At 45.0% G+C, this 12190-nt stretch overlaps 2 protein-coding genes across 2 annotated transcripts; one reads left to right on the forward strand and one right to left on the reverse strand.

Annotated features, from left to right (window-relative positions):
• The first annotated feature begins 204 nt into the window (after positions 1–204).
• On the forward strand, positions 205–7571 carry zbtb5 (zinc finger and BTB domain containing 5). Its single transcript, XM_079499806.1, has 4 exons — positions 205–752; positions 1663–1876; positions 2324–3136; positions 3359–7571. The coding sequence occupies exons 2-4, from the start codon at positions 1667–1669 to the stop codon at positions 4559–4561; spliced, it is 2226 nt and encodes a 741-aa protein (XP_079355932.1). The 5' UTR covers positions 205–752; positions 1663–1666; the 3' UTR covers positions 4562–7571.
• A 180-nt stretch (positions 7572–7751) lies between these two features.
• grhprb (glyoxylate reductase/hydroxypyruvate reductase b) lies at positions 7752–11960 on the reverse strand (the record flags this gene model as incomplete). Its single annotated transcript, XM_079499081.1, has 9 exons — positions 7752–7873; positions 8441–8571; positions 8685–8820; positions 9240–9344; positions 9483–9571; positions 10247–10363; positions 10708–10813; positions 11101–11234; positions 11788–11960. The coding sequence occupies 9 exons, from the start codon at positions 11958–11960 to the stop codon at positions 7752–7754; spliced, it is 1113 nt and encodes a 370-aa protein (XP_079355207.1).
• Between the last annotated feature and the right edge of the window lie 230 nt (positions 11961–12190).

The raw sequence follows: 12190 nt of genomic DNA on the forward strand, positions 1-12190 counted from the left end.
TGTTACTGACGACTCTGTCGTCACATAATTCAATGGGTCACAGCTGTTGGTGTAATAGGTATTCGATCCAACTCGGCTCGGCCTGACAGCAGTGACACCCCGAGGTGAGGAGTGACATTGCAATTTTTCACCTCAGCGGGGGTCATGGACAAAATCCACAGCGCCACCTTGTGAGTCTGGTTGTAAAATCAGTCTGGGGGGGAAAGGAAAATAGTAAGTACAACAGAAAGCAGTGTACTGCCGTGGCTAATGGTCCTGGATATGGATTCATTCATGAGTATGACAAATATATTGAATATCGCCGCTATTCATGAATCAATGTGAATCCATGCAGTCACCGTTGCTCGTGTTGTTGGGCAGAGACTAGTGAAAGCTCCAGATTTCCCCAGTCAGTCCACGCTGTCTCCGCCCCCGGTGTTTGCAGCTGCAGCAGCAGCAGCAGGGCCACCAGGACATCATGACCCAGTGGTTCCTCCATCGCGGCGGACGGACTCCCATCGGACATGATGTCTGTGAAGAGCACCGTCGTGGGGTTTGATCGCGCTATCGTCGAGATGGACATCGTTGACGTTAATCCGCGAGGCCGCGTTTGACTGTTATGAATTCATAACTTATTGGATACCGTTTACTTTACGTGATATAGCTTGCTGGCTACCAATTAGTTAGCTTTGTTAGCCTGTGGCCCGGAGGGGGACAACAACAGGACAGGACAGCAGCACAGGCCCTGCACTGCTCGGTTTGGGCATTCGAAGGTAATAACGTTACTGCCCGATTTCATTTTAGTTCAATAGCATATACACAAATATGAAGCCCGCCTTTGCCAAGTAATACCGCTGCATGTCAATTGATGTGTATGTTAGCAGCTATAGCTAATGTTGTTTCATTGCAGGAGGTTAATACAAACCGATATACAGCCTGATCACTTAAGTGGCCGTCATCCTTAAAATTGCACGAATAATTTTGATGTTTGGGTTTTGTTGTTTGAACATAGGAGCTCTACATTGGCTAGATATTATGTTGCTTGCCTGAATTGCCTCCTTGTCTACTTAGGCTAACTAATCATAATACTATCTGTATCTGCATCATCGTATTGTTGTCATGAGCCATGACTGTAAAGCGCAGTCCACACCAATGCAAGTTGCTTTGGTGTGGACGGACTGGACCAACTGGTTGCAAGTTAAATAACTTGTAACCAGTTGGTCTGGACTGACGGATCTATGATGAATTGAAAAAGGACCGTGGGCCCTCTTGTAAACAAGTGTAATGCTGTATTGGGTCGTCCACTCACAGTTGACAGTTTTTGTATTGAGTTGTGCTTGAAATGTACTGTAATTCTGCAAACTGTTAAATACATGAATCAATCTGTGTGCCTTTTGGGGATAATGGTCGTAAGGAGTTCCATTGTTGGTTAGCAGGTAACCGAGGGTCTCGGAAGGTGCTACATTGTTGGTGTACTGTGGACTGGCCTTTTTTGTTCAGCTAATCTAAACGACTTTAGATTCTAAACTCTATAAAGTGTTGATGCAACAAAGAAACGGCAATGACATGGAATATAATTATCCCAGCTGCCAGATCCTCATTTATATAGATTCATTGCTCCCACAACTTTGTTTTGTTTCCTGAATGCCTCCATTTGTTCCTTCTCTCTGCCCCTCTCTTTAGGACCATGGACTTCCCAAGCCACTTTGAGCAGATCTTTCAGCAGTTGAACTACCAGCGTATCCATGGTCAGCTGTGCGACTGTGTCATTGTGGTGGGCAGCCGCCACTTCAAAGCTCACCGTTCGGTGCTGGCAGCCTGCAGCACCCACTTCAGAGCTCTGTTCACTGTTGCTGAGGGAGACTCTAGCATGAACATGATTCAACTGGACAGCGAGGTGAGGATTAAAGCCAGACCCCATGTTGGTTTGGCCGGTATATCAGCCATTATTTGATTTATTTTGACAACATCGGTATAAAGCAGCCGATGTGTCCTGATTTCAACCACTTTCAAGTAACCTGGCGTCCCTGTTTGGGGAATTGGGGATTTTTTAATTGCTTTACCTAAAATTGTGAAAAGGCACAAGGTAAGCAAGTGATTGCTGGATTCAAGGTGGCTAATTGTTGGTGGACACAAACAGCCTGTGTGTAATAGGTTGTGTGATGATGATAAGTTTATGCCTAGTGCCAGAATGTGGTTCGTTGGTTAAAGCCTACCTTATTGTATGTCAATTTAGCTAAAATAACCGATCTACAAGCCCAGAACAGGGATGCATGTGTGGTTTAAAAATGATGCACTGCAGTTCGCACACAGATCACATTTCCATTTGTGGTCTTCTATGCAGGTGGTGACGGCAGAGGCTTTTGCTGCCCTGGTGGACATGATGTATTCATCAACCTTAATGCTGGGGGAGAGCAATGTCATGGACGTACTCCTCGCAGCGTCCCATCTGCATCTTAACAACGTAGTGAAGGCCTGCAAACACTACCTTACCAACCGCACGCTGCCCGTGTCACAGTCCAATGACAGACCCACCCTCCACCACACCCAGCAGGACCAACAGAGACACAGGCAGCAGCAACAGGCAGCGGAGTTGACGGCGAATGCAAACCTAGCAGCTAACGCGAACCTGGCAGCGAACAGTGCCACATCCAGGCTGCAGCGCTCCTTCCTGCTGCAACAGCTTGGGCTGAGCCTGGTGAACTCCGCTCTGGGGGGAGTGGAGGAGGACAGAGTGGGCAACGGGGCGGTCGAACAGAGAGCTTCGTTCCCCATCCGACGCTTCCACAAGCGCAAACCCTCCCTTGCCATGGGCCTATCGGAGGATAGACCCCGTCAGAGGCCTCGCCCCTCTGCCCCTCCAGGGGCGTTGGTGGGAGAGGGTAACAGAGAAAGGGAGGAAGTAGCGCTGCTTTCCCCAGACTCTCACAAAATGGGGGATGAATCCAAACTGGATGCTGCCATCTCTGGACTATTGGGGGTGTCCCAAGACGATACTCAGATGCCCAGCCAATCAGACAGTGGACACTGTGAAGGCGGGGAGTCGGGGATGATGCAGGGGGGAGGAGTGGGCAAGGAGGAGTACATGGAGGAAGGGGATCACCAAGACGACGGAAAGATAAAGTCGGGGACAGAGGAGGACGTACAGGAACAGAAGGTGAGGTTGCCTGTTTCAGGGATTGGAGTACACCAAATGTGCTAAATGATCGAAAATATAAAATCATCAGCATACAATCAAATCATAGTACTCTTGTTTGCATTCTATGCATGTTGCTATTGTATTGCCTGTCTTTGGCAAGTTTTTGAGCGGTGCACACCGCTCCAATGACTGGGTGTGATCGGGGGTGTGATATTTACAATGTGCATTGTTTTCATCTAGGTGGTGGTGAAACGGGAGCCGCTGAGCTCCCCAGAGCCTGCTGACGAGACCAGCGATGTGACATACCAGGCGGAGGGCAGCGACCGTGCGGAGGCCGGCATCCAGGAAGAGGAGGACAAGGTGGAGTTGAGCCCAGAGAGCAGTGACCGCAGCTTTACTTCTGACCCCCAATCCAACTCTGATGCCCTGCTCCAGCCTGGCTCCCAGCTCCTGCTCAAAGCAAGCCAGGGGGGCAGCTCTCGGGCTGGAGGGAGTGGAGGTGGCGGTGTGGGTGGAGGAGGATTCGGATGCGGCAGTGTACTAAGTGGCAAGTCTGGGTTTAACATTTCTAGCTTCCTTAGTGCTAAGGGTTTCGGAGGCGGTGGAGCCGGGGATGATGACCTCCCTAACACGACGACCGGCGACACTGTAGCGCATCACTTCCTGCTTGAACAAGAAACTGCTGGGACATCTGCCTCTGGCTCTCTGCTGCGCCACGGTTCGCTTAGTAGCGAGAGTCATGGTGGCTTTGGAGACAGCCTGCAGCCTGAATCACTCTTCCTACGGCCGTTACATGACGGTTTAGGAAGCCCTGGAGGAAGAAGTGGAGCAGCAGGTGGCGGAGTGGGGGACCCCTTTGGTCTGGACTTTGAACACTCCAGTCTGGGGCTGCATTCCCTGGCGCGAGCCTCACGAGGGGGCGCAGGAGCTTGTGCTCCCTCTCTGGGGTACCCAGGCTATCGGCGCATTGCTCCAAAAATGTCTGCTGGCATCGGAGGAGGCAGAGGCGCTGTTCTCCAGGACGCTGCTTCGTCCTCCTCAAATCTTAGTGGCCCATTGCTTCTCAATGAGAATGGAGGTTATGAGATGAATGGCGGCAGGCACAGCTCCCTCCTACCGCAGCTGACAAGAGCCTCAGCAGATGTGCTGTCCAAGTGCAAGAAGGCTCTTTTGGAGCACAACGTCCTGGTGGTTGAGGGAGCCCGTAAATATGCCTGTAAAATCTGCTGCAAAACGTTCCTCACCCTTACGGATTGCAAGAAGCACATTCGCGTTCACACGGGAGAGAAGCCGTACGCCTGCCTGAAGTGCGGCAAGCGCTTCAGCCAGTCCTCCCATCTGTACAAGCATTCCAAGACCACTTGCTTGCGCTGGCAGAATAGCAACATGCCGAACACCCTGCTATACGAGAGGGACCATGTCAGTGGACAGTCAACTCACTGAACCCATATGGAACCCACAGTCACAAGGGTGCCCAGACTGCACATTGTCTATTTACTCTAGTAGTTGATGCTTACTACAAATAAGCCCCTCGGTATACAGCCTCTTGAAGTATCATTGCCATTGCCAATAATCTAAGTTTATTTCGAGACCCCCCCCCCAAAATAAATCTTGTTTGGTTAATGTGTTTTTTTAAGCTTACCTGTGAAAATCCTGGTAGTTTATTGTGATCATCTACTTTACATATCTCCAAAACATTATATATATATATATATATAGTGTTTTAAAACTAAATGCACTGGCTGGATCCAGGTTTAATGCAGGGCACCCAACTTGGGTAGCCTGTGATGTCACAGATAGAACACCAATTGGAGCCTCAGTAAAGACATGCATTGTTCCATGAGGAAGTACTGTATGCAGAGACATTTAGTGACGTTCCCTCTAGTGACTGACTTGTTGTGTTTTTGTTACCATGCATTTGGATTCTGTTCAGATAATTCCCTCTGGATTCTCCCTGAATTACAGAGATTCTGGAGGATCAAACGTATATGGAATAATAAATGAGGGCAAAGCTAGAGGTACTGTAAAGCTCCTTTTGGGGGAGAGAGAAATACTTGACATGTACATTTGTTGAACAGAGATGACTTTTATAAGTGTTTAAACCACACCTGGGATACACAAGGAGAGTTGTTAGTCTATAATTGGCTTCTTTTATTAAGGGAAGGAGAAGGGGTAGTTGTATCACTTCCTGTGTTGGCTAATAACTGAAGACACTGGAGAAAAAAAAGGAGGAGGTTGATTACTTCTTACACAAGTTAATTTTATTTGAGATGTATGACATCTGAAGTTGCCTTTGAGTCTGAGCACCTTTTTGAAGTAACATGTACGGTCACTTTGAGCCAAGATAAGTGAATTAACATGGCTGACAGTTGGCTACCGTCACCTTTGCAGTTTGCAGCGGTGTCTTGGAGATCTTGCTTGAAAAAGTTCTGAGAATAGAAGTGTGTGTGTGTGTGTGTGTGTGTGTGTGTGTGTGTGTGTGTGTGTGTGTGTGTGTGTGTGTGTGTGTGTGTGTGTGTGTGTGTGTGTGTGTGTGTGTGTGTGTGTGTGTGTGTGTGTGTGTGTGTGTGTGTGTGTGTGTGTGTGTGTGTGTGTGTGTGTGTGTGTGTGTGTGTGTGTGTGTGTGTGTGTGTGTGTGTGTGTGTGTGTGTGTGTAGACAATGAATACAGAATATTCAGAGGCCATGTATTTGTTCAAATTAAACGGATTGGTACAGCAGTTGTGGCAGACTGCTTAAGAAATGTAAATACACATTTTGATGGCTTTAGCGTTTTTCTCAGAGTAGAAAAAAAAATCCCACAAGACGCATACCTAAATGTTGTATAAGAGTTTAAGGTACTTGGTGCTTTATAAATGTCAGTCATACTAATGGTGTTTCATTCATAACAAAAGCACTTGACTATAGTAGTCCAATTCTACCAACTAGAGACCTGCGGGTGGCGGATTGAGCCGCGGTTAACCACAGTTTAGGGTGGATTTGGGTCATTAAAATATATTATAAATTAATATTGGATAAACCGTGGGTGAAATAATGTGCAATCCGCAATCCGTGGGTGGTTGCAGATTTATACAATTGGAATAATTAATGAATGCGGTCCGGTAGCGGGTGGATTATTAATACGGATGTGGGTGACAAAAAAAGCTCATCCGCAGGGCTCTACCAACCCTTTTTCATTTTTTCATGTGTGCATGTAAGCGTTTTGTAGGTTCTGTTTCTCAATCAGACAATGCATTCCCACTGCTTCTGTAAATTGTTGAATCGACTTGATAAGTGACACATCTTCAATTTATGGTTGTTTTTTGTGCATGTGTTTTATCTGTTGTGCCATTTTTATTTTTTCTTATGTCTGTATATGTAATACTTTACTCTAAAGTGTTGGATTACCAGGAGGACAAGCGTTAATGTATTTAATGTGTACGGCAAAGGATTTGGGACCACACTGTTTAGTTTTTCCAGATCTTGTGAATCCACCACTATAGTTAAGTCACAGCTTATGCATATCAAGCAAAGTTTGGAAACCCGGGCTCAACCTAATTGAGAATAAGAGTACATTCATACTTTTATATATGAACTAAGAAAGAAATCCCACTACTGTTCTTTTTATATCGTGTTTGCCTTGTGCAGAATTTATTTCTTGATGTAGTGCCACTTGCACTGTCACTGACTCAAAATTCATTATTGCATCCATTCCTAGTTGGCACCTTGTTGTAGTCTTTACACTGTCTGTTAGTCTGTCTTTATAATATGAAACGACGGTTTCCTTTGAGACAATTACTTTAGCCACATTACCTTGTACCTTTGTGTGGTTGCTGTAAAACAAGCTGGCCGACTGTGTCCTTTGTTCCACTTGTAATTGTTCAGTATACAGTACCAGGAATATTTAAGTCACAGGAATATCCAGTTCTAGCTTGAATGGTCTTTTAAGGACTCCTGATGGTAGAAGCTTACATCTTTGTTCTGTCTGTGAACTCTTCCTCGCTTCCCTCCAACGTGAGAGAATTAGAAATACTGAAATGCTGTTCCACGAAATATGTTGTGGCAGAGATACAGAATCACCATGACATTCTGCTAAGGAGCATATCGGCACCACTCATGTTTCACACAGTGGCCTGTAAAGAGTTTCCTGGGTGCTATCTTATATAACTGTTAATGTGAGCAGTTTTTATGTGAATCTGTGAAAAGTGCACTGTCTGACATGTTAACATACCACTGCTTTACATATAAGCCTATTAACTAACATAAGGCCTAAATATAAATTGATGAGAAATGTCACTGCCTTATGCCCATTAGCTTAAAAAGCCGGGCTTTTTACTGATATGCCAAAATTGAAGAATTGTAGGTTCTTGAGAGTAACCTAACAGTGTAGTTCTAAGAAGATTCAGTGTTTTTCTTTTCTGATGAAGGTTGTACAGTATTTCTGTTGTACAGACTGAATAAAACAATAAAGTTTGGTTTGTTTGTTTTTATGTCTCATACACAGATGAAAATAAAAGGCCACTTAATACAAAGGTTTCTGAAAGGCTAGTCAAAGGGAAACACGGCAAAATTAGAATTGGGTATTCATTTATTTAAAGGAAACAAAGAAGATGGAGGGATGTTAGTCAGGTACTTGGAAGGACATTGATTCCCCCCTACAGTTGGAGTCCTTTGATCATTGGCTCTCCTCTCAAGCCAAGCAGCAAGTTATTTGCTGCCAGAGCGGACATGGCATTGCGGGTGGTATAGGATGCACTAGCAATATGGGGCAGGATCACTGCAGAAAGAAACAGAAGAGGGAGGGTAGGACTCGAGGGTGGTGAACTAAATGCATTCTGCAAAAACATCCGAAAAAGATTACATGACAATAACCTAACTACTGCTGCTGCACTGGAACGGTCACATATTGTATAAGCTGTCACAGTTATTCTGCTTAAACAATGCACTTTAAGTACATAATTATCTGCTGCCATTTGCTGTAACTGCCTTGTCCCATTGCTATATTTAACCATGCACCGTATGCATTGCATATAAATTATTTCACACTGGCCACATTGATATCTAACCTCTTTCTGTTCTTTCTTTCTTTTCCACCTTTCTTGAAACTGCAATGATGATTATAAGACAAATAATTTAATTTCACCCACTTTTACACCTGTAAACCTACAGACAATAAAGTTGACTTGAGTTAATATTAAGGCTTGTTTTCAAAACATGTTCCAGAACAAACAAAAAAAAAGATTGTAGATTGGCTAATGCCTGGTGGGTTAAAACGGTTAAAGTTGTTAATGATCTGACCTAATTTCCCTGCAACTTTTTGGGAATTCACAGTTGGCATACTCACCACAGTTTTTGAGGCTGAAGAGGGGGTGGTTGGTTGGCAAGGGCTCAGGGACAGTGACATCTAATCCAGCTCCCGCAATCTGTCCAGTGGACAGAGCATCATAGAGGTCTTCCTGGTTCACAACACCTCCTCTGGTAGACAACACGGCAATTGGAATCGGTGTTTACAGTATGTACATTTAAAATACAAGATGGCTTTAGTTTTTCTTTATGGTTACATTTATTTTATGATTATACATGGGTACCTGCTGGTGTTGATGAAGATGGATGTGTTCTTCATCTTAGAGAAGAGGTTTTTGTTGCAGATCTCTTTGGTCTCTGGTGTGAGAGCACAGCACACAGCCAGGAAGTCTGACTGCTTGGCCAGCTCATCCATAGAGACTAGAACAAGTAAGAGACGTAATGTAAGAGGAACTCATTATCTCATTTACAAATTAATATTCAGTTGAAATGTTGCAAAGAATTGTCCCTATAATCCAAAATGTAAATGGTACTTAACCACTTAAGCCCTATATAGTCTTATAAAGCCCCCAAATAGCCAATCTACAAGCTTCTGCAAGCTTACATTATTATGAAAAAATGTGAAAGCTTTTGATAATTTGCCCAAAACAGGTGACACCATGGTAATTAATATGGTTCATATGGCCCATAAGGATAATAACCCTGTACCTTTGCATGCAAATAAATCATCATCTATCTCTATATTAAGTTATCAACTCCAAAGGAACAGGGGTTGCCTCATTAGAATTGTTTCAAATGATTCATTTATATTCTTGCATTTGTAAGCGTGGCTTCCTTACCATATTCTGCATTAATAATACTAGCCAGTTCAGGTCTGGGGGCCACATCTGTGTAGATGAACTTCTTCACCTTAAAGGGGGACAGGCGCTCAGCAATAGCCACACCTTAAAGCACAAGCACGTAAGATATGAGAATGCGGCAATCTGACAAAACGGTTTGGCAGGTGGTGGTGGTGATACGCTATTTTAGGTAGTTCACATGTATGTGTGTACTGTATGTTTACGTGATTAAATAATGCTCACCGATCCTCCCCAGACCCATGATACCCACAGTGCTGTTGGCCAGTTCATATCCGCACAGCCACAGAGTTCTCCATGTGCCCCATCCACCTCTAAAAGTTTCAAGGCACAGTATAAACAAGGGCAACCATGTGCCTCATTGTTGCTGCATGACCTTGACATTTGACCACCAAATTGCATCATACTGTATCACAGGAGGTGAGCAACTTTGTAGATGGAGAGGGCCACTATATTTCCACACTCACTCCAGAGGGCCACTATAGTTCCACACTCACTCCAGAGGGCCACATTGCATATTACTGTTGTAGCAAAAATAGCCGATATACAAGCTCAAAACGTGTCGCACTGAGCTTGTAGATCAGCTATTTTCGCTATTATTTGAATTGAAATACTGAATTATTTTTTGCTGTTTTTGAATTGGAATCCTGAAAAGTATTCTTTTCATTTAATTTCAAATGCAAATCAGTCATATCAGTATTCCGAACCTGAGGGCCACATTAAGTGAAGGTGGGGCTGTATGTGGCCCTCGGGCCGCCAGTTGCCCATGTATGCTGTATCACATACTACTGAGTTACAGATACCACATATTGACGCTTCTTGGACATGTGTTGTGATTTGTTGATGATAGAGTATTCACGATTCATTGTAGACAAACATACATTATACATCATTATACAAACGTCATTAGAACGGTTGTTTTGCGGCTCAACTGACAATAATAGAGCACTAAAAACGGTGTGCATGTGCAAATGCTGCATGTGTCTTACGTCTTGGCCTCGTGCGTGGCCTCAATGAGTCTTCTAGAGGTGGCGAGCAGCACAGCCACAGTCAGCTCAGCCACAGAATCTGTCAGAACGTCTGGGGTGTAGCCCACACGGATCCCCCTGAGGTGAAACACACACACACACACACACACACACACACACACACACACACACACACACACACACACACACACACACACACACACACACACACACACGTGATTTTCCGTTAACTCAGAAAGTCATGCATGCAACACAGTCGCCCTGCTGCATCACACACATTTTCAGACGCACGCACGCACGCACGCACGCACGCACGCACGCACGCACGCACGCACGCACGCACGCACGCACACACGCACGCACACACACACACACACACACACACACACACACACACACACACACACACACACACACACACACACACATATCGTGCACAGATCACGTATAGACTCACACACATGCACGCACGCACACACAATAGATTAACTAACCGTTTTTTCAGCTCATCCAAAGAGAGATGATCAAATCCCACTGACATAGTACTAAGGACCTTCAGGTTTGGCCCTGAAGGAATGCACGCACGCACGCACGCACGCACGCACGCATGCACGCACGCACGCACACACACACGCACACACACACACACACACACACACACACACACACACACACACACACACACACACACACACACACACACACACACTCACACACACACACACACACACACACACACACACGCACACACACATTCAAAGAATGAGAAGGGGGAACATTTCAAAGGACAGCACCCTTTGAATCCAGATTGGTCAATTTGAATAGGTGTAGGAGAACACTAACAGGCCTCTGACCTGCAGCGTCCAATAGTTCTGCATCGATCTTCTCTGTCAGCACACAGAGCAGAGCATCAACCCCTTTGACCTTTTCAAGTAGCTCTTTCCTGGGCACAGGGACATCGTCTGAGTCCCACAGCTCATACTGCACTCTGAAGAAAACATATACACCCTCATTAAAATAAATTCCTATCAGAGGAGAGATAACTCAATAAGGAGAATGGTAAATGGTATAATAGATAGAGATATACCCCTTTTGGGCAATTGCATTCCCTTCTGTCTGCTCCGAGGGCAAAGTGCATTACTGCATGCCTATCCTGTTTATTCAGGATGAGTAAATTATGAACTTCATTAACTAAACATTTACATAACATGAAGCTTTCAGCCCTCATTGCAAACCACTACAACAGAATTATGAGATTGTAATCTACGTAAAACCTATTCTATATACTTCAGATATCCTAAAATATCAGATCTACAAGCTCACAACGTGTTACACAGTGCGACAGTTTGTGATAAAATGTTCGAAGATTTTAGAAGAATTGTAGAAGGTTTTTTATTAAAAATATAGTAAAATATAGAACATAGCAAATATACAAGCAAACAGCAACGCTATATTTTCTCTGAATGTCCAACATGCCCAGAATAGGCACGCTTGTAGGGTTAATGTGGTTATGGTAGTCTCATGCTAAAAAGATGACTCACTGTCCAGACTCACGGAGGATCTTCAGGCCTTCAGGTGGGATCTGTCGGGTGATATACACCCGAGGCAGGGTGGACATCTCCTTCTGCATGGTGCGCCTCACATTCCCACTGACCGTTAATGGAGCAACAGCTATTCGCTGAAGCCTGTTCAAGGCAACACGACTGCACCACATTGCCAAAAGAGTAAATGTGTGGGCAGGTGCCAGAGAGATGAACAACAGGGTTAAAACGGTACTTTGGAACTTGGAGTCTTGTGTGGCTACAGTTCAGGAGGAGGTACCACTACCACTTTTGACCAATATGAATGGAGGGAGTGAGTTAGGAGGCTAGGGATGATGGCATGCATCTGCCGGGATCCCCCCTCCACACACACACACGCGCGAGCGCACGCGCTCACACGCAC

Source organism: Electrona antarctica, assembly GCF_951216825.1.
Source record: "Electrona antarctica genome assembly, chromosome: 4".
In the NCBI taxonomy this organism is placed as follows: Eukaryota; Metazoa; Chordata; class Actinopteri; order Myctophiformes; family Myctophidae; genus Electrona; species Electrona antarctica.